This window comes from Pristiophorus japonicus, chromosome 12 (assembly GCF_044704955.1).
Source record: "Pristiophorus japonicus isolate sPriJap1 chromosome 12, sPriJap1.hap1, whole genome shotgun sequence".
Classification (NCBI taxonomy): Eukaryota; Metazoa; Chordata; class Chondrichthyes; family Pristiophoridae; genus Pristiophorus; species Pristiophorus japonicus.
Genome location: NC_091988.1, coordinates 197640387 through 197665744, shown reverse-complemented (window position 1 = coordinate 197665744; position 25358 = coordinate 197640387). Strand labels below are relative to the sequence as shown.

General features: G+C 45.9%; 1 protein-coding gene across 1 annotated transcript in view; it reads right to left on the bottom strand.

Annotated features, from left to right (window-relative positions):
• Positions 1–25358, bottom strand: part of LOC139277648 (serine/threonine-protein kinase 3/4) — a 206604-nt gene that overhangs the window by 53301 nt on the left and 127945 nt on the right. The window contains exon 10 of the mRNA XM_070896398.1: positions 15538–15695. Coding sequence (XP_070752499.1) covers positions 15538–15695 — 158 coding nt within the window. The remainder of the gene's footprint in view (positions 1–15537; positions 15696–25358) is intronic.

The following is a 25358-nucleotide window of genomic DNA, read 5'->3' as shown; positions in this document are numbered from 1 at the left end:
AGATAATAAGCAAAAGACTCGGAGGCGGAGATTCTCTTTTACCAAGTGAGCTCTTACGATCTGGAATGCGTTGCCTCAAAGGGTGGTGGAAACAGATTCAATAGTAACTTCCAAAAAAAAATTGGATAAATACTTGAAGGGAAACACTTGCAGGGCTTCAGGGAACGGGACTAACTGGATAACTCTTTCAAAGAGCCGGCACAGGCACGATGGACTCGTTCTGTGCTGTGTGATTCTACGAGGGGAATTTTAACTCATCGATGTGCTGGGAGTGGGATGGTCCAGGTCTCTCCATACGCTCTGAAAATTAAGCACTCCTGCTCCTCCTGGCCCACAATGAGTGCTCTCGGAGTTTGTCCTCACTGCGGCTGCCAGATTTTCCAAGGTCTGGGGAACACTGCTTCCAGCCTCGTTAACATATTTAAAATGCTAACCTCCCTCTCCTGGGAGCGGGTAGGCTGCTCGCCACTTGTCCCGCCTCAGTAAAACCCGGAAGTCGGTGGGTTGGAGCCGACTTTTCAATGCGTTTGGATTTCTTGCCCATTTAACCCCCCACCCACACACCCATGATAAAATTTCCCTCCTATAATTTTTATAAGATAACACAGCACATACAGTTTATTTTAAAAAACTAAGTACTACATTGTCTCAGGTTTAATATCTACAGGGATTAAGACTAATTGTTTTGGGACTCACCAATCACCAGAATATGTCAGGCACATGTAATGAAAGAGGTTAATCATATACAAAAACCCTGACTGTGCATGCCTCATAGTGACACGGTCAAGATAGTGCGGCACATGAATTGCGTTTGGTTCACTGGGTTTTCAAGTCGCTTACCCCAACCTGACCCCTTCCACACTACCCCAGGTTCAGTTTATGTAATCTCACTGGAAGTTGCACTGCATTCTGCAATTATCTTGTGTTTCAGATAATTAATGGCGTTGATAGCGTAGACAGAAACTATTTCCTCTGGTGGGGGGAATCCAGAACAAGGGGCCATAACCATACAATTAGAGCCAGACCGTTCAGGGGTGATGTCAGGAAGCACTTCTTCACACAAAGGGTAGTGGAAACCTGGAACTCCTCCCCCCCAAAAAAAACTGTTGAGGCCGGGGAGGGGGGCAAATGAAAATGTCAAAACTGAGATTTCTGTTAGGCAAGGTTACGGAACCAAGGCGGGTAGATGGAGTTATGATACAGATGAGCCGTGATCTAATTGAATGGCGGAATAGGCTCAAGGGGCTGAATGGCCTCCTCCTGTTCCTGTTAAACACAGTATACATCTCTTTATTCCTCCTTCATGCCTTTTCTTTCAAATAACATTATAGTCGATGAAGTACTTTTGAAGTGAAATGTAGGAAACACGACAGCCAAATTGTGCACAGCAAGGTCCCAGAAACATAATGACTAGATAATCTGGTTTTTTTAGTGTTGTTGATTGTGGAATAAATATAGGATAACTCCTCTGCTCTTCTTTGAAGGGGTTGGGGGGCAGGGGGAGGATGCTATTGTGCTGGGGTAAAGCACTTGGACTGGGGTAAGGCACTTTGGCTGGGGGAGGGAGGGATACACTTGGACTGGGGTAAGGAACTTTGGCTGGGGGAGGGAGGGATACACTTGGACGGGGTAAGGAACTTTGGCTGGCCCTTGCTGTCTTCTGGTGAAGCTCTGTCCTCTGTCACTTCAGGAAGTCAAAATGGATCGAGTTACAATTTGCAAAGTCAGTGAGACCTTGGGATGGGCGGTTCCAGTTACACATTCCTGTGAAACTTCAGGGTGTGGCTTATCCTCCAAGGGGACCAATCATAGACAAAGGGTGGAGCATGGTGGCCATTTTTGCAGTACAAATAAGCGCATCCATTCTTATGTTCTTAATAACGTACAGTATTCTGCCCTGTGCTTAAGTTGTGTTTCAGATAGATTATGCTTTAAGACCACAAGGTCTAACCCCAGCCATCAACTAGAGGTTAATTGTTGGACGTGAGGGAAGTGCTTGAAAATAGCCAGCTCCGGGTCAGAAGGAATCAGCAGAGAACACTTTTCATGGGATGTGGGCGTCACTAGCAAGGCCAGCATTTATTACCCATCCCCGATTGCCTTTGAGAAGGTGGTGATGAGCCGCTTTCTTGAACTGCTGCAAAAGTATGCCAGAAAAAGAGAAAGGCAGAGTCATTTTATGCAAGCTTCTTCTGAACTCCCCTGCTCTTCTTTGAATAGTACCTTGGGATCTTTTATGTCTAGCTAAACAAACAGACTCAGTTTAATTCTCATCCAAAAGACAGCACCTCTGACAATGCAGCACTCCCTCATATTGCACTCAAGTGTCAACCTACATTGCATGCTCAAGTCTGGGAGTGGGGATTAAACTCACACCCAAGAAGCAAGAATCCTGCCACTGAGGCAATTCGAGAGCGAGAGGTACCTAACTGAGGTATTCATTGACAGTATAATGAAATATTCCAAGAAATATTCGGCACTTTGAACAGAAAATTATATTTCCCTATAGATTTAGCTAGAGGCATATGAAGAATCCACAGAGAGTAACATCCACAGAAAGAATAAGCAGCAGTCAAGAACACATTAAATGCCAATAAATAAATATCGATTTATTTGCACAATAACAATTTGCCTGTATATTCTGCCTTTAATGTAGAAAAATGTCCCAAGGTGCTTCACGGGTGCGATTATCAAACAAAATGTGTCACCGAGCCACAGAAGGAAATATGCGGGCAGGTGACCAAAAACTTGGCCAAAGGGGTAGGTTTTTGAGGAGAGTCTTAAAAGGAGGAGAGAGAGGCGAAGAGGTTTAGGGAAGGAATTTCTGAGCTTAGGGCTCAGACAGCTGAAGGCACGGCCGCCAACGGTGGGACGAAGTAAGTCACGGCTGCACAGGAGGCCACAATTGGAAGAATGCAGAGATTTCAGAGGATTGTAGGGCTGGAGGAGGCCAAAGACCTGGGAAGGGGCAAGACCATGGAGGGATTAGAACAAAAGGATGAGTATACAGGGACTAATATGAATAGAACAAAAATCAACAAAAATTGATTTCACCAACATCATTGTTACTATAATGCATTTCAATTGGTTAATTGTTCGTCTGAAACTTTTATTCAATTAAAGGATAATCAGGAGGTTGTGCAACTTTCCTAACAGCAGCACTCTCAGCCCAGGAGAGGGCCAATTACATAAGAATGTAAGAATTAGGAGGAGTAGGCCATTCGGCCCCTCGAGCCTGCTCCGCCATTCAGTAAGATCATGGCTGATTTTCTACCTCAACTCCACTTTCCCGCATTATCCGCATTCACAGAACAAAGTGATTATCTGCACGAACATCTTTGTGTCTTGCTGCGCAAGCGCACGGTTGGCCCTTTTTGCGCATGCTCACCTAAACCCTTTCTGCGCATGTGCGCCGTCACCGAGGTCCGGCCACGCAAGCGCAGGCCACGCTTTCCTCAGCTCTGTGGGACACGGACCCGACCTGGGACCATGGCGAGAAGATTGGAGCTAAAGTGAAGGGAGAGAGCGTGAGATCGGAGGGAGAGAGCAGGAGAGATCGCGGGGAGACATCAGAGGGAGGGACAGAGAGGGGGGTTGAGAGGGGGAGGTCAGAGGGAGAGAGAGGGGAAAGATCGGAAGGAGAGAGAGAAAGGAGAGATCGAAGGGAGAGATCGGAGGGAGAGATCGGGAGATCGGAGAGGGAGGAAGAGAGAGCGGTAGAGATCACGGGGAGAAAGAGGGGATATCAGAGGGAGGGAGAGAGAGGGAGGGAAGATCGGAGGGGGAGGGGGGAGAGATTGGAGGGAGGGAGAAAGGGGAGATCGGAGGGAGGGAGAGAGGGGAGAGATCGGAGGGGGAGAGAGGGGAGAGATTGGAGGGGGAGAGATTGGAGGGAGGGAGAAAGAGGGGCGATCGGAGAGGGAAAGAGGGGCGATCGAAGGGGAAAGAGGGGCGATTGGAGGGGGAGAGGGTGGAGATCGGAGGGAGGGAGAGGGGGGGGGAGAGATCGGAGGGAGGGAGAGGGAGGGGAGAGATCGGAGGGAGGGAGAGCGGAGAGATGGGAGGGAGAGTGGGAGAGAGAGGGGGAGATTGGAGGGAGAGAGAGCAGGAGATCGGAGGGAGAGCGAGGGGGAAAGAGACGAGGTCAGGAACTCGGTGGTGGTAAAGAGTACGGAGAACACAGCGGGGATGGCGTAAGAACGTGATCTAAGTCTAATGGTCAACCCTTTATCCTGAGACTATGCCCCCCAGTTCGAGATTCTCCAGTCAGGTGGAAAAAGCCTCACAGCATCTACCCTGTCAATCCCCCTCAGAATCTTGTATGTTTCAGTGAGATCACCTCTCATTCTTCTAAACTCCAGAGAGTCATCATCATAGGCAGTCCCTCGGGATCAAGGAAGACTTGCTTCCCCTCTTAGCATGAGTTCTTAGGTGGCTGTACAGTCCAATACAGGAACCACATTTTCTGTCACAGGTGGGACAGCACCCACTTCCTTGAGGGAAAGGGTGGGCAGGGAGCCTGGTTTACCGCACGCTCCTTCCTCTGCCTGCTCTTGATTTCTGCATGCTCTCGGCAGCGATACTCGAGGAGCTCAGCACCCTCCCGAATGCACTTCCCCCACTTAGGGCAGTCGATGGCCAGGGACTCCCAGGTGTCAGTGGGGATGTCGCACTGGGAAGCTTTGAGGGTGTTCTTGTAACGTTTCCGCTGCCCGCCTTTGGCTTGTTTGCCGTGGACGAGTTCCGAGTAGAGCGCTTGCTTTGGGAGTCTCGTGTCGAACTATGTGGCCTGCTCAGCGGAGCTGATCAAGTGTGGTCAGTGCTTCAATGCTGGCCTGAACAAGGACGCTAATGTTTGTGCGTCTGTCCTCCCAGGGGATTTGCAGGATCTTGTGGAGACATCGCTGGTGGTATTTCTCCAGTGACTTGAAGTGGCTACTGTACATGGTCCATGTCTCTGAGCCATACAGGAGGGCGGATATTACTACGGCCCTGTAGACCATGAGCTTGGTGACAGTTTTGAGGGACTGATCTTCAAACACTTTTCCTCAGGCAGCACTGGCGCACTGGAGGCAGTGTTGGATCTCGTCGTCGATGCCTGCTCTTGGAGGCTCCCGAGATAGGGGAAGTGGTCCACGTTATCCAGGGCCACGCCGTGGATCTTGATGTTTGGGGGGGGGGGGGGGCAGTGCTGTGCGGCGAGGATAGGCTGGTGTAGGACCTTTGTCTTACTAATGTTTAGCGTAAGGCCCATGGATGACCACTTGAGCGAGATGCCAGGGTGCTGCTGGCATCCGTGAAAGCAAAACCCAGCAAGAGTTAACACCCTCGGGGATGGAGCGGGAGGAGGGAAGAGAAACACACAAGGGATTAAATAAAATCGCCTGCTATTTCCATTTTATTGGCATTTTACTTATTAAACTGGGCAGGACTTAAAAAACACTCTTGCGACAATACTTCAAGAAGTACAATACATGAACATTAACAGCAGCGTGAGCATCCAGAGGGAATTCGCGGATGCATCAATCATTACCATAGCCGTTCCCTGGTGACAATTCTGCGCTTGCTTAACACACTACCTAAAACCGACAACTCCCTCACACTGAATTCACAATTTTACAGCTGCCCTGACGCAATTGTTTCAGATGGTTGAGGAAGGGCATGAAGATGGATTCGGCAATTTTTTTTTTGGGACCTTTTTAATTATTCTGAAGTGTTGGTTCGTGTCGGCTGATAGAACTGGATGCTGCCTCCAGCTCAGCAATCATTTCCACATAGAAATAGTGTCCCTGTTGTGAGTAACAAAAACCATTTTAAATATAGTCTAATCTTAATAAGAGACACTGCAGAGTTATATAGAGGATGCTTCACGTTGTGCCGCACAGGAGCACCTCTGACTGACAATAATTTGTTCCAATTCATTCTTCTACTTGAGAAGAGGATGACAAGTCACAGTCAGCCCCCACACAAGGGCAATGACACCAATGCTGGCGGATGGGTGACTGCCTTTGTTATGGCTAAAGAAAGACTTGCATTTATATAGCACCTTTCATAACCCCAGGGCATTCCAAAGCACGATACAGCCAATTCAGTACTTTTTTTTGAAGTGTAGTCACGGTTGTAATGTGGGAAATGCAGCAGCCAATTTGCGCACAGCAAGCTCCCAATAACAGCAATGTGACAATTGACCAGATAAGCTGCTTTAGTGATGTTGATTGAGGGATAAATATGTCAGGACATCAGGGAGAACTCCCCTGTTCTTCTTCAAAATAGTGGCCGTGGGATCTGTTACATCCACCTGAGAGAGCAGACGGGGCCTCGGTTTGACGTCTCTTCCGAAAGACGGTGGCTCGGCACTGCCCTGGAGCGTCAGCCTAGATTTTTGTGGCCAAGTCACTGGAGTGGGACTATTCATCCAAGTTCCTAGACTGAGATCAACTAACGTGTCACAGACAAGGGATCAAAAGCAGGGCCCGCTATACAATTTTATTTAATACTTATATATTTATTTATGATGTTACTATACCAAAAAAAGGCAAAAAAGCAGTAATATCGATGAAAAAAGCAGTATACTACATCAGGGGTTAAGAACATAGGAACAGGAGTAGGCCATTCAGCCCCTCGAGCCTGATCCACCATTCCAATTAGATCGTGGCTGATCTGCAACTTCAAGTACAAGTACCCACCATGGTTCCATATCCCTTAATACCTTTGCCTAACAAAAATCTATGAATCGCAGTTTTAAAATTTTCAATTGTTCCCCCCCAGCCTCAACAGTTTTCTTTTGCGCCGGGGGGGGGGGGGGGGGAGAGAAAGAGTTCCAGATTTCTAAAGAAAGACTTGGATTTATATAGCGCCTTTCATACCACCGGATGTCTCAAAGTGCTTTTCAGCTAATGAAGTACTTTTTGGAGTGTAGTCACTGTTGTAATATGGGAAACGCAGCAGCCAATTTGCGCACAGCAAGCTCCCACACACAGCACTGTGATAATGATCCAGATAATCTGTTTCTGTTATGTTGATTTTTTACTACCCTTTGTGTGAAGAAGTGCTTCCTGACATCACCTCTGAATGTCCTGGCTCTAATTTCAAGGTTATGCCCCTTGTTCTGGACTACCCCACCAGTGGAAATAGTCTCTATATCTGCCCTATCAAATCCTTGAATCACCTCTTAATCTTCTATACTCGGGGGAACAAGCCTAGTCTATGCAACCTGTCCTCATAATTTCACTCCGTCAACCCCAGGATGCAGCACACAAAAAAGAACATAAAAAAATAGGAACAGGAGTAGGCCATACGCTCCCTCGAGCCTGCTCCGCCATTCAATAAGATCATGGCTGATCTGATCATGGACTCAGCTCTACTTCCACAGCTCTCTGAGGCAGCGAATTCTACAGATTTACAACCCTCAGAGAAGAAATTCCTCCTCATCTCAGTTTTAAATGGGCGGGCGGCCCCTTATTCTAAGATCGTGCCCTCTCGTTCTAGTCTCCCCCCCCCCCCCCCCCCCATCAGTGGAAACATCCTCTCTGCATCCACCTTGTCAAGCCCCCTCATAATCTTATACATCTTATAAATGCAAAGAGACAATCAGCATCGGAACAAAGTTACATCCAGAGGTACTATAAAACATATGGGCATTCATCCTGAAAGATGGAGATAAGGCGGTGGCCAGTACTTTTGCTGCCATCCATCTGGCAGTGCCCGTTACTGATTGGACATTGTACAAATACACTTCAGAGTTACCCACACCTCGCAACGCTTAATAAAAAGGCAAAGGGAGAAGGCGCAAAGAAGTTTTACAACGATGATACCAGACGATTCCAACGATCAGGAAAGATTGAACAGGCTGGGGCTCTTTTCTCCAGAAAACAGAAGGCTGAGAGAGGTCTTTAAAATTATGAATGGGTTTGATAGGGTCGCGGTAGAGAAGATGTTTACACTTGTGGGGGAAATCAGAACTAGGGCCCATCAATATAAGATAATCAGTCAATAATAAATTCAATCGGGAATTCAGGAGAAACTTCTTTACCTAGAGAGTGGTGGCAAGGCCAGCATTTATTGCCCATCCCTAGTTGCCCTTGAGGTGGTGATGTTGGTGGAAGTCATTACCACAGAAAGGAGTTGAGGCGAATAACGTAGATAGATCTAAGGGGAAGCTAGATAAACACATGAAGAAGAAAGGAATAGAAGGATATGTTGATGGCTGAGAAGAAGGGTGGGAGGAGGCTCGTGTGGAGCATAAACTCCGGCATAGACCTCTTGGGCTGAATGGCCTTTGTCTGTGTAAAGTGATGGTGGGCAGTACATGCCCACCACCACCAACCATTGCCTCTCCCGACGCCCATCCAAACCCCTCTCACGAGTGGGGACCGCCTTTATCATTAAACTCCTTGCAACCTTAAAGCAACAACAATTCTTCACATCATGCAACAATATCCTGCTAAATCATTCATATTATCACAGTAATAATAGAGACGGAGTCTCCCAAGAATATATTAACTATCAGTCGGAGCGGGGGTGAGGAAAAATTTACACAAATTTTATTCCATTCGCTGTACAAACAGAATTTCAAATGTCTGATAATTGGATGCAATATTTATCAAAACTGTCTCTTTTTGCCTTTGGGTGACTATATTTCACTATCGCATCTTTTGTATTGCTAAAAAAATGACAGGGTTTCAGTCCCTGGTTTGTGCTACGTTAGCACTGTCTGTACAAAGCGATTCTGACCCTGTCACCTTGGGACTAAATCATACCAAAAGCACAGCCCCCCCCCCTCCCCCGAGATCCCGGATTCATCACTGTCGATTAGAAAACCCAAGCCTCAGTTTGCACTCGATGGGTAAATGTGAAGCCGGCAGTTATGGGCAAGAGCCCTACAGAGCAGAAGCTCTCGAGGTTTGATTCCCACTCTGTGCCGAGATAGGCTTTCGTGGGCTGGGGCAGCACTTGAAACGCTACAATTGGTTTCACTGCTGTTGGCTAAAGAAAGGGGGTATGGGAAAAAAAAATTCAGCCAGATTCCTGCTCCTGATTACAATGTTAGAAGTGTGTGTGCGTGCAAGGATAGGATTGGGCTCAGCTGTGATGCCTACCCCCAGTCAAATTGCTTGCCAAAACTCATCAAGCCTCACAGAGGAGGCCACTTGGCCAAGGTATTGAGGGAACATTAAGCAAGCAAAGAACCATATCCTACCAACACCTTCAGAAGGAGATAGTTGTTGAGGGGGAAGAAACACTGAATTTTCAGAGCTTCCTGGTGGCCTACTGGTAACTATACCACCAGGTGAGGTATTGAGATGTACAGAGAAAAATATTCCGCGTTCGAGTTCTGGTCTATGCTGAGTTAGTTAATGTCAACCAGCATTGAGTGAGAAAGAAAGACTTGCATTTATATAGTGCCTTTCACGACCTCAGGATGTCTAAAAGCACTTTACAGGCAATTCAGTACTTTTCAAGTACAGTCACTGTTGTAATGTAGGAAATGCAACAGCCATTTTGCACACAGCAAGCTTCCACAAACAGCAATGTAATACTGATCAGATAATCTGTTTTAGTGATGTTGGTTGAGGGATAAATATTGGCCCAAGACACCAGAGATAACTCCCCTGCTCTTCTTCAAAATAGTGCCATGGGATCTTTTACATCCGCCTGAGAGAGCAGATGGGGCCTCAGTTTAACGTCTCATGCAAAAGACGGCTCCTCCGATAGTGCAGCACTCCCTCTGCACTGCACTGGAGCGTCAGTCTAGATTTTGTGCTCAAATCTCTGGAATAGGACTTGAACCACAACCTTCTGACGCAGAGGTGAAAGAGTGCTACCCACTGAGCCACGGCTGACACAGAGAGAAGGTATCTGCCAGTGCTCCTAACATCTGATCACTAGCTGGTGACTCCTCCTGGGTTTATGGGCATCGGGTGAGGGCAGGATCAAGCTCAGTTATGTTGCCCCACCCCATGCAGTTACCCAACCCATCCTCATTCCCCATCACGAACATACATGAACACCGGCCACTCGAGTGAAGTACTGGGGGCCTGCAGCCCTCAGTAAGCCAGCTTGTTGCGGAGAGGAGGGGGAGAAAGAAATGGAAAGGCTGAATTCTCAGTACATTGGGAAACAAAAACATTTGATCAGTTACTCCTTGCAAGATTGACTGCTGAACTATAACTAATACCTGTACAGCTTCTAAATTAAGCCATTAGATCTACAGCAGATCCTGCCGGAGCTGAGATAACCCAAGACACCCCTGAGGAAATGGCTATTGAGCCACATCTAATGTAAACTGCTCGTAAATTCTGGATTTATCTGCAGCATGTAATGATTCCATTAACAATACCCGCAGGCACCATTTAAGTACTCAATTCTTGAACAACGGTCCTCCATGACACAGGCAGTAGAGAAAGCTGAATGTAATCCTATAAAGCTACAATCTTATTACTGCAGCAGTCAACTTACTACCCTCCTGAACCAACACAGTTCCTGACCTGGACAGGGCAACGCTATGATTTAGCACTCATTAGAGTTTTAAGTGGTTTCATTGCAGTTGCAATTTTCTGGTGTTCTGAGTCAACAGGTTCCAATTATTCCAACGATCAGAAACACAGTGCGAAAACCTCTCTCTGTCACATGGGCACAGCTTAGTGTCTGCAACCAACGTCCGCTCTAAGATGCACAGCTGTCTGCCAGGCCCGCACAGTCCGGGATCGGCTTTTTCAATGTTAAATTCCGTGCATGTATGTGTGATACTGTGAATGGGCCAAGCACCCCCCTCCAAAACATTAGGGGGAACATTGCCTGCAGCCCATACAATCTTCAGCCTTCAGAAGTACTGTGGGAATTAGAGACAGAATAATTTCTAGTTTGGTCTTCGAACCCACAAATAAAACACCCAATGAAATAATGGGCCAACAATTCCAGCCTCTCCTCTCGTATGGAGTTCCTACGGACCCGGGAAGGCATCGGAAATGCCTGTTTCCAGCGCGCAAAGCATTTCCGATCTGTCAAGTTTCTGGCTTGACAGATGGCTGCAACTCAGGTGCGAGGACACGTGTAAGTGGAAATTTCCGATATTTATGCTTACAAATGTCCTCAAAAAGCTTGCGCCTGAAAAAGCAGGTGCATAGCCTACTTTTATAGGCGCAAGTGTTTTAAAAAACACAAACATATAAAAATAAATTCATTAAAACATATTTTATCATTAAAAACCCTCCCCAGAACGGTAAATTTATTTTAAAAAAACTTTTTTTTATAAATTGGGAAATTATTATTTTTTTAAAATAATAACTTTAATTTAAATGAATGTAGTGTAATTATTTTCTATCTTTTATTAGTGCTTTGGATGTTTGGGGCTGTGTTTTGGCTCTATCACAATTACAGTAATAGGAGTTTAGGACCCTGCGGAACTTCTATTACTATGATACTTTACCTGATTGGCTGCCCAGAGCCATGTGACTCCGGCTGTCGGCCTGCGCACGCGTCGACGTGCACGTGCTGTGACTGGCAGTCAGGAGAGGCCCCAGCATCGGAAAGTCGAACGTGGGCAGCAGCTCACGGTGGGTGTGTATTTTTTTTTAATCTAAAATGCCCACTGGAAGGCCAAAACGGAATTTCAGGGCCAATGTGTAGAATATCGTTTGAAATTTTAGGATATAGAGGCATGGAAAAGGTGCAAAAGATGATACCAGAACTGAGACATTTTGAACTATCAGGATAGACTGAACAGGCTGGGCTCTGTTCCCTAGAAAAGAGAAGGCCTGAGGGGTGACCTAATAGAAATCTTTAAAATTACGAAAGGGCTTGTTAGGGTAGACCTAGAGAAGCTGTTACCACTTGTGGGGTAGACCAAAACTAGGGGTCATAAATATGAGATAGTCAGTAATAAATCCAATAAGGAATTCAGGAGAAACTTCTTTACCCAGAGAGTGGGTAGAATGTGGAACTTGTTACCACTGGGAGTAGATGAGGCGAATAGTACATATGCCTCTAAGGGGAAGCTAGATAAGAACATGAAGGAGAAAGGTATAGAAGGACAATGGCAAAATACTGCGGATGCTGGAATCTGAAACACAAACAGAAAATGCTGGAAATACTCAGCAGGTCAGGCAGCATCTGTGGAGAGAGAAACAGAGTTAACGTTTCAGGTCTGTGACCCATTCGTCAGAACTGGGAAAGTTAGAGATGTAACAGATTTTAACCAGGTGCAGAGGCAGGGAAAGGAGGGAGGGGAGGAATGAACAAAAGGGACGGTCTGTAATGGGGTGGAAGACAGGAGTGGTTAAATGCTGCAAATGGGCATAACAGAATCATCAACAGCAGCCGCCTGAAACAATATGAGCAGAGATTTTGGTCTGAAATTGTTGAACTCGATGTTGAGTCCAGAAGGATGTAAAGTGCCTAATCGAAAGATGAAGTGCTATTCCTAGAGCTTCATTGGAGCAGAGTAAGAGGCCGAGGATGGAGAGGTCGGAGTGTGAGTGGAGCGGGGAATTAAAGTGACAGGCGACTGGAAACTCAGGGTCACACTTACGGACTGAACGGAGGTGCTCCGCAAAGCGGTCACCCAATCTACGCTTGGTCTCCCCAATGTAGAGGAGACCACATCGTGAGCAGCGAATACAGAATACTAAATTGAAAGAAGTACAAGTAAATCGCTGTTTCACCTGGAAGGAGCGTTTGGGGCCCTGGACAGTGGGAAGGGAGGAGGTAAAAGGGCAGGTGTTGCATCTCCTGCACTTGCACGGGAAGGTGCCGTGGGAAGGGGAGGGGGTGCTGGGGGTGATAGCGGAATGGACCAGGGTGTCGCGGAGGGAGCGGAGAGGGGAGGGGAGAGGGGAGAGGGGAGAAGATGTGATTGGTGGTGGGATCACGCTGGAGGTGGCAGAAATGGCGGAGGATGATCCGTTGAATGTGGAGGCTGGTGGGGTGAAAGGTGAGGACAAGGGGAACCCTGTCGTGGTCCTGGGAAGGAGGGGAAGGGGTGAGAATAGAGGTGCGGGAAATAGAACGGACACGGTTGAGGGTTATGTCACCCACGGTGGAGGGATGAGGAAAAAGGAAGATACCTCTCTTTTCTCCTTTAAGACGCTCCTTAAAACCTACCTCCTTGACCAAGCTTTTGGTCACCTGCGCTAATTTCTACTTATGAGGTTCGGTGTCATTTTTTAATCTCATAATACTCCTGTGAAGCGCCGTGGGACGTTTCACTATGTTAAAGGCGCTATATAAATACAAGTTGTTGTTATTCTATTACAGATACGTTACTAATATGGGGCCCTGCTTATCTGTAATTTTATTTATTATAGACCATTTACTAACCTGTAATTCTATGAGAGACTAATTAATAATATAAAGCCCTGTTTATCTGGTATCCTATTAGAGACATGTCAGTCTCCTGCTTATCTCTGCTCCAATGCAGGCATCTCGGTTCACTAACGCAGAATGCAACTTTTAGCCTCCAAGCCATTTCACAACGACGGTGGCAGTGTTGATTCAAAGACACAGCGGCAGTGTCAGCATTTATTGAGCACTGTAATGCTGAAAAGTATACAATCTTCCACTACAACCAGCGACAATACACGAGAATACGCTGGCCTTCAACAAGAGACCAAACCAAGAACAAGCACTTGGTTTCAACATCTTTCTGCTTTGTAAAAATATTCAAAGCTTCATCCTTTTTTAGTAATGCAAAATGATATTTGTTTCCAGGAAAAAACGACAACAGACAATAATGATGTAAATTTATGCGTTCTTTGCAAAGGAACAAAAGGCTTGGACTGTGTTATACGTAGGAGAACGTGTGCTGGAGCATGTTAGAAAGCAACAAAACACAGGGGGATTTCTGAGGATTTCAAAGCACGTACTCCATCATCTGATTCATGCAACTGCTTTGCTTTGCATGTAAACCTACGCTTCATTGATCGGAGGCAATGAAACATTCCCCGACAAGATGCCATTAAAGCGGCAGCCAGATAAGAACATCTTTGGAAATCCCTACCCCAGAGAGGTGTGGATGCTCAGTCGTTAAGCATATTCACGACTGAGATAAATAGATACAAAAGCAAAATAGCACAGATGCTGGAATCTGGAATAAAAAACAGAAAATGCTGGAAATCTCAGCAGGTCAGGCAGCATCTGTGGAGAGGAAGCAGAGCTAACGTCTCGGGTGGTTAACTCTACTTCCTCTCCACAGATGCTGCCTGACCTGCTGAGATTTCCAGCATTTGCTGAGCAAAATAGATTTTTGGACACGAAGGGAATCAAGGGATATGTGGATCGGGCAGGAAAGTGGAGTTGAGGTTGAAGATCAGCCATGATCTTATTGAACGGTGAAGCAGGCTCGAGAGGCTGTATGGCCGACTCCTGCTCCTTATGTTCTTATGAGGGAGATAGGAAAAGAAGGATAAAGTGATGGGATTAGATGAAGCAAGGTGGAAGGAGGCTCGTGTGGAGCATAAACACCGGCATAGACCAGCTGAGCCGAATGGCCTGTTTCTGTGCTGTAAATACTGTGTAAACTCACACGAATATCTGCACTTACCAATCCAAAAAAAGCTTAAACTATCCACAAACTTATTGTGCCTCTAGAATATAACCACAGGTAGGATTTTGAAGCAAATGTTTCCTTTTTCACTTGTAGGAAACCAGGAACCTTCACTGTGTCACGGCTCGAGAATCAAAGAGCAAAGGAGTAAAAATATTTATAAACAGCACCGATACAAATTACTTTAAATTCTTACTAACTTGTGTAAGGAATGTGTTTGGGGAAAAGAACTAGACAAGTGGGCAGCACTCTCGCCTCAGAGACAGAAGGTCCAATGCTGAGGGAGTGCTGCACTGTCGGAGGTGCCATCTTTCAGATGAGACTTTAAACCGAGGCCCCATCTGCCCTCTCAGGTGGATGTAAAAGATCCCCATGACACTATTCGAAGAAGAGCAGGGGAGTTCTCGCCGGTGTCTTGGCCAATATTTATCTCTCAATCAATCACTAAAACAGATCGTCTTGCTCATGATCATACTGCTGCTTGTGGGAGCTTGCTGTGCACAAATTGGCTGTCGTGTTTCCCACATTACAACAGGGACTACACTTTAAAAGTGCTTCATTGGCTGTAAAGTGCTTTGGGACGTCCTGAGGTCATGGAATGGTGTGATAAATATGCAAGACTTTCTTTTGAAGTATGATTTTTTTTTAATTGGTGCTGTTAGTTGAGGGATGAATGTTGGCCAGGATACTGGGAGAACACCCTGCTCTTTGTCAGCTGCTGCCACGGGATCTTTAACATCTACCCCAATAGGTAACAAGACTGGTTCAAATATCTCATTTGAAGGACAGCCCCCATCAATGCAGCACTCCCTCAGCACTGCACTGGGATGGCAATCCAGTCTCTAGGTACAAGTCTTCAACCCATAGCCAGAGGTTATAGTGTTACCATCTGAGCCAAGGATAGTAGGAAAACAGAAAATACTGATTGAATTTTTCCCACTTAGTTACTATTTGTTTCTCAAAAATTAATTGAATTCAGCCTCCACGTTACTTACAGATTCAAAGTCCCCATCCTGCGGTACCTTCCAGTTATCGGAGTTCTGAAGTGCTTGTGCATTCCGATTGCTGTGACTGTTTGCCTGGTTCTCCTTTTCCTTCTGCTCAAAATACTCCAGGAAGGATGGTTTGCTTTGCTGCATGGTATCCTCCTTCCCTGTTTAGTTAAAAAGAAAATATGGAGTGAGTTAAACGCTGGGAAGGTAGCTCATCATAGGGTTAGAGGTTCAATAGTCAATTGCACAGCCAATGTTGCACAGTTAACGCTAATCTTTCAGATTTTTAAAATGCATTCGCGGGATGTGGGCGTCGCTGGCAAGGCCGGCATTTATTGCCCATCCCTAATTGCCCTTGAGAAGGTGGTGGTGAGCCGCTTTCTTGAACCGCTGCAGTCCGTGTGGTGAAGGTGCTCCCACAGTGCTGTTAGGGAGGGAGTTCCAGGATTTTGACCCAGCGACAATGAAGGAACGGCCGATATATTTCCAAGTCAGGATGGCGTGTAACTTGGAGGGGAACTTGGAGGTGATGGTGTTCCCATGTGCCTGCTGCCCTTGTCCTTCTAGGTGATAGAGATCATGGGTTTGGGAGGTGCTGCCGAAGAAGCCTTGACGAGTTGCTGCAGTGCATCCTGTAGCTACACTGCAGCCAGGGGGCGCCAGCGGTGGAGGGAGTGAATGTTGAAGGTGGTGGATGGGGTGCCGATCAAGCGGGCTGCTTTGTCCTGGATGGTGTTTGGTTGTGAATGGACACCAAGTGCCGAGAATAAAGATGAGCTAGGATGGGCAGGATGGCCATCTTTAACCATCTAGGTGTGACCAGGAGTGGGCAGTCGGCTCCCAGGTTTCTGCCACTGCTGCTTTGCCCGCATTGTTCTTTTCCAGGGAAAAGTGAACCTCCACCAGAGATAGAATGAAATTAGGAACTGAACTGTGTGGGAAGATCAGACACAATGATCCACGGAACTGCATTTCATGCCGCATATTCTCCAGAGTATGGAATCAGGACATCGCTGGCTGCATAGTCATCAATGGACTAGACCCTTATGGCTGAAAAAAGGTACACTGTGAAGAACAGGAATAAAAATCTTTCTTCAGATTTTTGTTAGGCAAAGGTATTAAGGGTTACGGAACCAAGGCATGTAGATGAAGTTAAGATGCAGATCAGCCATGATCTAATTGAATGGCAGAACAGGCTCTTGTTTCCTATATTCCTCAAAGAAAATCCAATCCGAACACTGCACTGGAACACTATCACTAGGTGCCATGAGCCAGTGCACGTGTCTGATCTGCCACACAGCTGAACAGTGCACTGGAACACCATCGCTAGGTGCCATGGGCCAGTGCACGTGTCTGATCTGCCACACAGCTGAACAGTGCACTGGAACACCATCGCTAGGTGCCATGGACCAGTGCACGTGTCTGATCTGCCACACAGCTGAATCTACAACCTCAGATGCAACTGTCGACACTGCAAATGGAGGGTATGCACTCCAGAGGGAGAGGGGCAGGGCGGGAGTTGGAAGATCAGCATCTTTGGAGCAGCTTAACCACTTCTCCACTCTCAATTAAACACATTGTAGTTACAACAACAACTTGCATTTATATAGCTCCTTTAACATAATAAACATCCCAAGGAGCTTTTATCAAACAAAATATGATAGAGCGCCATATAAGGAGGTATTAGGACAGGTGACAAAGGGGTACGTTTTCAAGGCGTGTCTTAAAGGAGGAGAGAGGTAGAGAGGCAGAGAAGTTTGGGGAAGGAATTCCAGAGCTTATGGCCGAGACAGCTGAAGGCACGGCCGCCAATGGCGGAGCGATTGAAATCGGGGATGCGCAAGAGGCCAGAATTGGAAGAGCGCAGAGATCTTGGAGGGTTGCGGGGCTGGAGGAGTTAGAGAGATGAGCAGGGGCGAGGCCATGGGGCAACTTGAAAACAAGGATGAGAATTTTGAAATCAAGGTGTTGCCGGGACGGGACCCAATGTAAGTCAGCGAGCACAGGGGATGATGGGTAAACAGAACTTGGTGATACTGCCAGCAGAGTTGAGGATGAGCTCAAGTTTACGGAAGGTGGACGGCTTGAGGCCGGCCAGGATGGATATGGATACAGATGAGCTTATCCATCCAAAAAGATTCTACAGTTTCCCACCAAATGTTTCTTGTATGATTGCGGAGCATTTCCCAGTGCTGTCCTGCCAAAAGACCTTTCCATATGTCAATCACTTCTTCAAGTTAAGAACTCACTATTAGTCACAAATTTGCAGTTCTCTAGTTTGGACCCATCTCCATGGCGATATTAGGACAGATAATGAAGGGAATAGACGGTGTTCCAGCTGACAGTTTTTTTCAATTAAATAGGTTAGGCAGGACCCGGGGTCACAAATTTAAGTTGGTTAGGGCTAGACGTCAGTTGTATAAGGCTAGATCGAGGTTGGAGGTCAGGAGGTGGATCTTTTCCCAGAGAATAGACCAGCTCTGGAACAAGCTGCCGTTTCATGTGGTGGATGCAGACTCACTGAATTCCTTCAAGCGAGAGCTGGATCTGTTTCTGGCTGCGGCAGAGATCACCTCCGGCAGAAGGGTAGGTGCTGCAGGGAATTCCCAGAGTGATCTCCTGGACTAGTTTCGATCGCCTAGATGGGTCGGAGAGGAATTTCCCAGATTTCCCCCCCACCCCCCCCCAAATTGGCCTGGGTTTTTAATCTTTTTTTTTGCCTCTCCCAGGAGATCTCACGGTTTTGGGTGGGGTGGCGGGTATATGTTGTGATGCACGAGGGATTGCAGTTGTGTGGGACAGGTGGGCCAGGTGGTTTTTACCTGTCCATCATTGTTCGTATGTTTGTAGATGACAAGGGGTGAGTTCTTAAGGAGCGTCTTAAAGGAGGCGGGAGAGGTGGAGAGCTTCAGGGAAGGCTGTCATGGTTTATAACGTACTCCTGATAATTCAAAGTCTTGTACTTAAAAGAAACTTGTTTGACCTAATAATTTGAATAAAGAGCAGACGACTGTAGTTTGAATTAGTGTTCCTGGCCTACCCTTTCTACAGCAATGACTATATTATATCCCTCTCAAAGGTCACCCCGGGGAAGAAGATAATTGGCAAAATGCAGTTCTTTATATTTCAGGTTCCAATGCACAAACACACACTGCAACATGCAGAGATAATCAGGATCAGGGGAGAAATAACCCGATAACCTTATCCTTTACCTACATTGAAGCACAGCAGATACATTTTCGAACAGTGTAAAGATTAAAATTTGAATCCTTTACAGTTTCCATTGTCAGAAATGTGGAAGATGTGCAAAACATTCCATTTCATCTCTAATAAACATGATGAGAATTATTCATATTGAATAATCACAACCCTAGGGCATCTAAATTCTTCATGCGCATAACTTTCCTTGGTGTCCCTGTATGACTCCTCGCACAGTTCAACAGATCAGTAACAGTGAAAGGTGCTTCTGATACAGGATTGGGAAGTTCTAGTCTGGTCTTTCTGAAGTTACAGCATGTGTGTGAACAAGCCAGCCCGGGCAGGGAAGTGGACCTGAGTCCATGATCGTATTAAATGGCGGAGCAGGCTCGAGGGGCCGTATGGCCTACCCCTGCTCCTATTTCTTATGTTCTTATTAACTCTGCCGGGCTTCCATTGCAGAACCAGTACGACGAACGAGAGCAGCCTCAGGCTAGGGGCAGCACCGAAGGAGGCCATTCAGCCGATCGTGCTTGTGCCGGTTTCTTTGAAAGACCTATCCAAAAAACTAAACGGCAAATTTAGCAGTTCTTCGCGCGAGGAACAATCGACATGTGGAATGGGCTACCAGATTAGGTCATGGAGGCGACAATTTGAATCACATGGACAGTTGGATCCTGTGATGGGGGGAGTGTTGGGGCAAGGGAGCTGGGGGAAGACTACGATGAAAGAAAATGTGAGTTTGTTCTGGATGAATGGCCTTCTTCGTCGATATTTAACTTGTGATTAATTCATTGTGCAAGTGGTACCTCACGGCACTGAGGGGAAAAAAGTGGTTCCTAAACCATTACCACACCTTTGAAATACAGCTCCAGAGGATGCCTCCCAAGCCTTATCCGATGAACAAATTCCTTGAGTATAGGAGATTGAGGGGCAAATTGATCGAGGTGTTGTTGAGACAATAGAGGCGTGTCAAAATTAATGATGGCCCATGGCAGCAAACCTGTTGTAGGATTCTGAGAACATAGAAACATAGAAAATAGGTGGAGTAGGCCATTCGGCCCTTCGAGCTGACACCACCATTCAATGAGATCATGGCTGATCATTCACCTTAGTACCCCTTTCCTGCTTTCTCTCCATACTCGTTGATCCCTTTAGCCGTAAAGGTCATATCTAACTCCTTCTTGAATATATCTAACGAACTGGCATCAACAACTCTCTGCGGTAGAGAATTCTACAGGTTAACAACTCTCTGAGTGAAGAAGTTTATCCTCATCTCGGTCCTAAATGGCTTATCCCTTATGCGTAGACTGTTACCCCCGGTTCTGGGCTTCCCCAACATTGGGAACATTCTTCCTGCATCTTAACTTGTCCAGTCCTGTCAGAATTTTATATGTTTCTATGAGATCCCCTCTCATTCTTCTAAATTCATAAGAACATAAGAATTAGGAACAGGAGTAGGCCATCTAGCCCCTCGAGCCTGCTCTGCCATTCAACAAGATCATGGCTGATCTGGCCATGGACTCAGCTCCACTTACCCGCCCTCTCCCCGTAACCCTTAATTCTCTTATTGTTTAAAAATCTATCTATCTGTGACTTGAAAACATTCAATGAGCTAGCCTCAACTGCTTCCTTGGGCAGAGAATTCCACAGATTCACAACCCTCTTGGAGAAGAAATTCCTCCTCAACTCGTTTTAAATTGGCTCCCCTGTATTTTGAGGCTGTGCCCCCTAGTTCTAGTCTCCCCTACCAGTGGAAACAACCTCTCTGCCTCTATCTTGTCTATCCCTTTCATTATTTTAAATGTTTCTATGAGATCACCCCTCATCCTTCTGAACTCCAACGAGTAAAGACCCAATCTACACAATCTATCATCATAAGGTAACCCTCTCATCTCCGGAATCAGCCTAGTGAATCGTCTCTGTACCCCCTCCAAAGCCAGTATATCCTTCCTTAAGTAAGGTGACCAAAACTGCACGCAGTACTCCAGGTGCGGCCTCACCAATACCCTGTACAGTTGCAGCAGGACCTCCCTGCTTTTGTACTCCATCCCTCTCGCAATGAAGGCCAACATTCCATTCGCCTTCCTGATTACCTGCTGCACCTGCAAACTAACTTTTTGGGATTCATGCACAAGGACCCCCAGGTCCCTCTGCACCGCAGCATGTTGTAATTTCTCACCATTCAAATAATATTCCCTTTTACTGTTTTTTTCCCCAAGGTGGATGACCTCACACTTTCCGACATTGTATTCCATCAGCCAAACCTTAGCCCATTCGCTTAACCTATCCAAATCTCTTTGCAGCCTCTCTGTGTCCTCTACACAACCCGCTTTCCCAGTAATCTTTGTGTCATCTGCAAATTTTGTTACACTACACTCTGTCCCCTCTTCCAGGTCATCTCTGTATATTGTAAACAGTTCTGGTCCCTGCGCCGATCCCTGTGGCACACCACTAATCAGCGATTTCCAACACGAAAAGGACCCATTTATCCCGACTCTCTGCTTTCTGTTAGCCAGCCAATTCTCGATCCATGCTAATACATTTCCTCTGACTCCGCGTACCTTTATCTTCTGCAGTAACCTTTTGTGTGGCACCTTATCGAATGCCTTTTGGAAATCTAAATACACCACATCCATCGGTACACCTCTATCCACCATGCTCGTTATATCCTCAAAGAATTCCAGTAAATTAGTTAAACATGATTTCCCCTTCATGAATCCATGCTGCGTCTGCTTGATTGCACTATTCCTATCTAGATGTCCTGCTATTTCTTCCTTAATGATAGTTTCAAGCATTTTCCCCACTATGGATGTTAAACTAACCGGCCTACAGTTACCAGCCTTTTGTCTGCCCCCTTTTTTTTTTTAAAAACAGAGGCATTACATTAGCTGCTTTCCAATCTGCTGGTACCTCCCCAGAGTCCAGAGAATTTTGGTAGATTATAACGAATGCATCTGCTATAACTTCCGCCATCTCTTTTAATACCCTGGGATGCATTTCATCAGGACCAGGGGACTTGTCTACCTTGAGTCCCATTAGCCTGTCCAGCACTACCCGCCGAGTGATAGTGATTGTCTCAAGGTCCTCCCTTCCCACATTCCTGTGACCAGCAATTTTTGACATGGTTTTTGTGTCTTCCACTGTGAAGACCGAAGCAAAATTTCCATATTTCCCATTATTAAATCCCCCTTCTCATCTTCTAAGGGACCAACATTTACTTTAGTCACTCTTTTCCATTTTATATATCTGCAAAAGCTTTTACTATCTGTTTTTATGTTTTGTGCAAGTTTACCTTCGCAATCTATCTTTCCTTTCTTTATTGCTTTTTTAGTCATTCTTTGCTATAGTTTAACATTTTCCCAATCTTCTAGTTTCCCACCAACCTTGGCCACCTTATACGCATTAGTCTTTAATTTGATACTCTCCTTTATTTCCTTGGTTATCCACGGCTGGTTATCCCTTCTCTTACCGCCCTTCTTTTTCACTGGAATATATTTTTGTTGCGCACTATGAAAGAGCTCCTTAAAAGTCCTCCACTGTTCCTCAATTGTGCCACCGTTTAGTCTGTGTTTCCAGTCTACTTTAGCCAACTCTGCCCTCATCCCATTGTAGTCCCCTTTGTTTAAGCATAGTACGCTCGTTTCTGACACAACTTCCTCACCCTCAATCTGTATTACAAATTCAACCATACTGTGATCACTCATTCCGAGAGGATCTTTTACTAGGAGATCGTTTATTTTTCCTGTCTCATTACACAGGACCAGATCTAAGATAGCTTGCTCCCTTGTAGGTCCAATGAATACAGGCCCAGTCGATCCAGTCTCTCCTCATATGTCAGTCCTGCCATCCCGGGAATCAGTCTGGTGAACCTTCGCTGCACTCCCTCAAGAACGTCCTTCCTCAGATTAGGAGACCAAAACTGAACACAATATTCCAGGTGAGGCCTCACCAAGGTCCTGTACAACTGCAGTAAGACCTCCCTGCTCCTGTACTCAAATCCCCTAGCTATGAAGGCCAACATGCCATTTGTCTTCTTCACCACCTGCTATACCTGTATGCCAACTTTCAATGACCGATGAACCATGACATCCAGGTCTCGTTGCACCTCTCCTTTTCCTAATCTGCCGCCATTCAGATAATATTCTGCCTTCATGTTTTTGCCACCAAAGTGGATAACCTCACATTTATCCACATTGTACTGCATTTGTCCACTCACCTAACCTGTCCAAGTCACCCTGCAGCATCTTAGCATCCTCCTCACAGCGTAGTGTCATCTGCAAACTTGGAGTTATTACGCTCAATTCCTTCATCTAAATCATTGATGTATATTGTAAATAGCTGGGATCCCAGCACTGAGCTGTGCGGCATCCCACTAGTCACTGCCTGCCATTCTGAAAAGGACCCGTTTATCCCAACTCTCTGCTTCCTGTCTGCCAACCAGTTCTCTATCCACGTCAATACATTACCCCAATACCATGTGCTTTAATTTTGCACACCAATCTCTTGTGTGCGACCTTGTCAAAAGCCTTTTGAAAGTCCAAATACACCACATCTACTGGTTCTCCCTTGTCCACTCTACTTGTTACATCCTCAAAAATTTCCAGAAGATTTGTCAAGCATGATTTCTCTTTCATAAATCAATGCTGACTTGGACCGATCCTGTCACTGCTTTCCAAATGTGCTATTTCATCTTTAACAATTGATTCCAACATTTTCCCCACTACTGATGTCAGGCTAACCGGTCTATAATTCCCTGTTTTCTCTCTCCCAACTTTTTTAAAAAGTGGTGTTACATTAGCTACCTTCCAGTCTATAGGAACTGATCCAGAGTCGATAGACTGTTGGAAAATGATCACCAATGCATCTACTATTTCTAGGGCCACTTCCTTGAGTCCTCTGGGATGCAGACTATCAGGCCCTGGGGATTTATTGGCCTTGAATCCCATCAATTTCCCTAACACAATTTCCTGACTAATAAGGATTTCCTTCAGTTCCTCCTTCTCGCCAGACCCTCGGTCCCCTAGTATTTCCGGAAGGTTATTTGTGTCTTCCTTCGTGAAGACAGAACCAAAATATTTGTTCAATTGGTCTGCCATTTTTTTGGTTTTCCATTATAAATTCACCTGATTCTGACTGCAAGGGACCTACATTTGTCTTCACTAATCTTTTTCTCTTCATATATCTATAGAAGCTTTTGCAGTCAGCTTTTGTGTTCCTAGCAAGCTTCCTCTCATACTCTATTTTCCCCCTCCTAATTAAACCCTTTGTTCTCCTCTGCTGAATTCTAAATTTCTCCCAGTCCTCAGGTTTGCTGCTTTTTCTGGTCAATTTATATGCTTCTTCCTTGGATTTAACACTATGCTTAATTTCCCTTGTTAGCCACAGTTGAGCCATCTTCCCCATTTTATTTTTACTCCAGACAGGGATGTACAATTGTTTTAAGTTCATCCATGTGATCTTTAAATGTTTGCCATTGCCTATCCATCGTCAACCCTTTAAGTATCATTTGCCAGTCTATTCTAGCCAATTCACGTCTCATACCATCGAAGTTACCTTTCCTTAAGTTCAGGACCCTAGTCTCTGAATTAACTGTGTCACTCTCCATCTTAATAAAGAATTCTACCATCTTATGGTCACTCTTCCCCAAGGGGCCTCGCACAACAAGATTGCTAATTAGTCCTTTCTCATTACAGATCACCCAGTCTAGGATGGTCAGCCCTCTAGTTGGTTCCTCGACATATTGGTCTAGAAAACCATCCATAATACATTCCAGGAAATCTTCCTCCACCGTATTGCTATCAGTTTGGTTAGCCCAATCTATATGTAGATTAAAGTCGCCCATGATAACTGTTGTATCTTTATTGCACGCATCCCTAATTTCTTGTTTGATGCTGTCCCCAACCTCACAACTACTGTTTGGTGGTCTGTACACAACTCCCACAAGCGTTTTCTGCCCTTTGGTATTCCGCAGCTCCACCCATACAGATTCCACATCATCCAAGCTAATGTCCTTCCTTACTATTGCGTTAATTTCCTCTTTAACCAGCAACGCTACCCCACCTCCTTTTCCTTTCTGTCTATCCTTCCTGAATGTTGAATACCCCTGGATGTTGAGTTCCCAGCCTTGTCTCCGTAATCCCAATTATATCATATTCGTTAATAGCTGCCTGCGCAGTTAATTTGTCCATCTTATTACGAATACTCCTCGCATTGAGGCACAGAGCCTTCAGGCTTGTCTTTTTAACACACTTTGTCCCTTTAGAATTTTGCTGTAATGTGGCCCTTTTTGAATTTTGCCTTGGATTTCTCTGCCCTCCACTTTTACTTTTCTTCTTTCTATCTTTTGCTTCTGGCCCCATTTTACTTCCTTCTGTCTCCCTGCATAGGTTCCCATCCCCCTGCCATATTAGTTTAATTCCTCCCCAACAGCACTAGCCAACACTCCCCCTAGGACATTGGTTCCAGTCCTGCCCGGGTGCAGACCGTCTGGTTTGTACTGGTCCCACCTCCCCCAGAACCGGTTCCAATGTCCCAGGAATTTGAATCCCTCCCTCCTGTACCACTCTTCAAGCCACGTATTCATCTTAGCTATCCTGCTATTTCTACTCTGACTAGCACGTGGC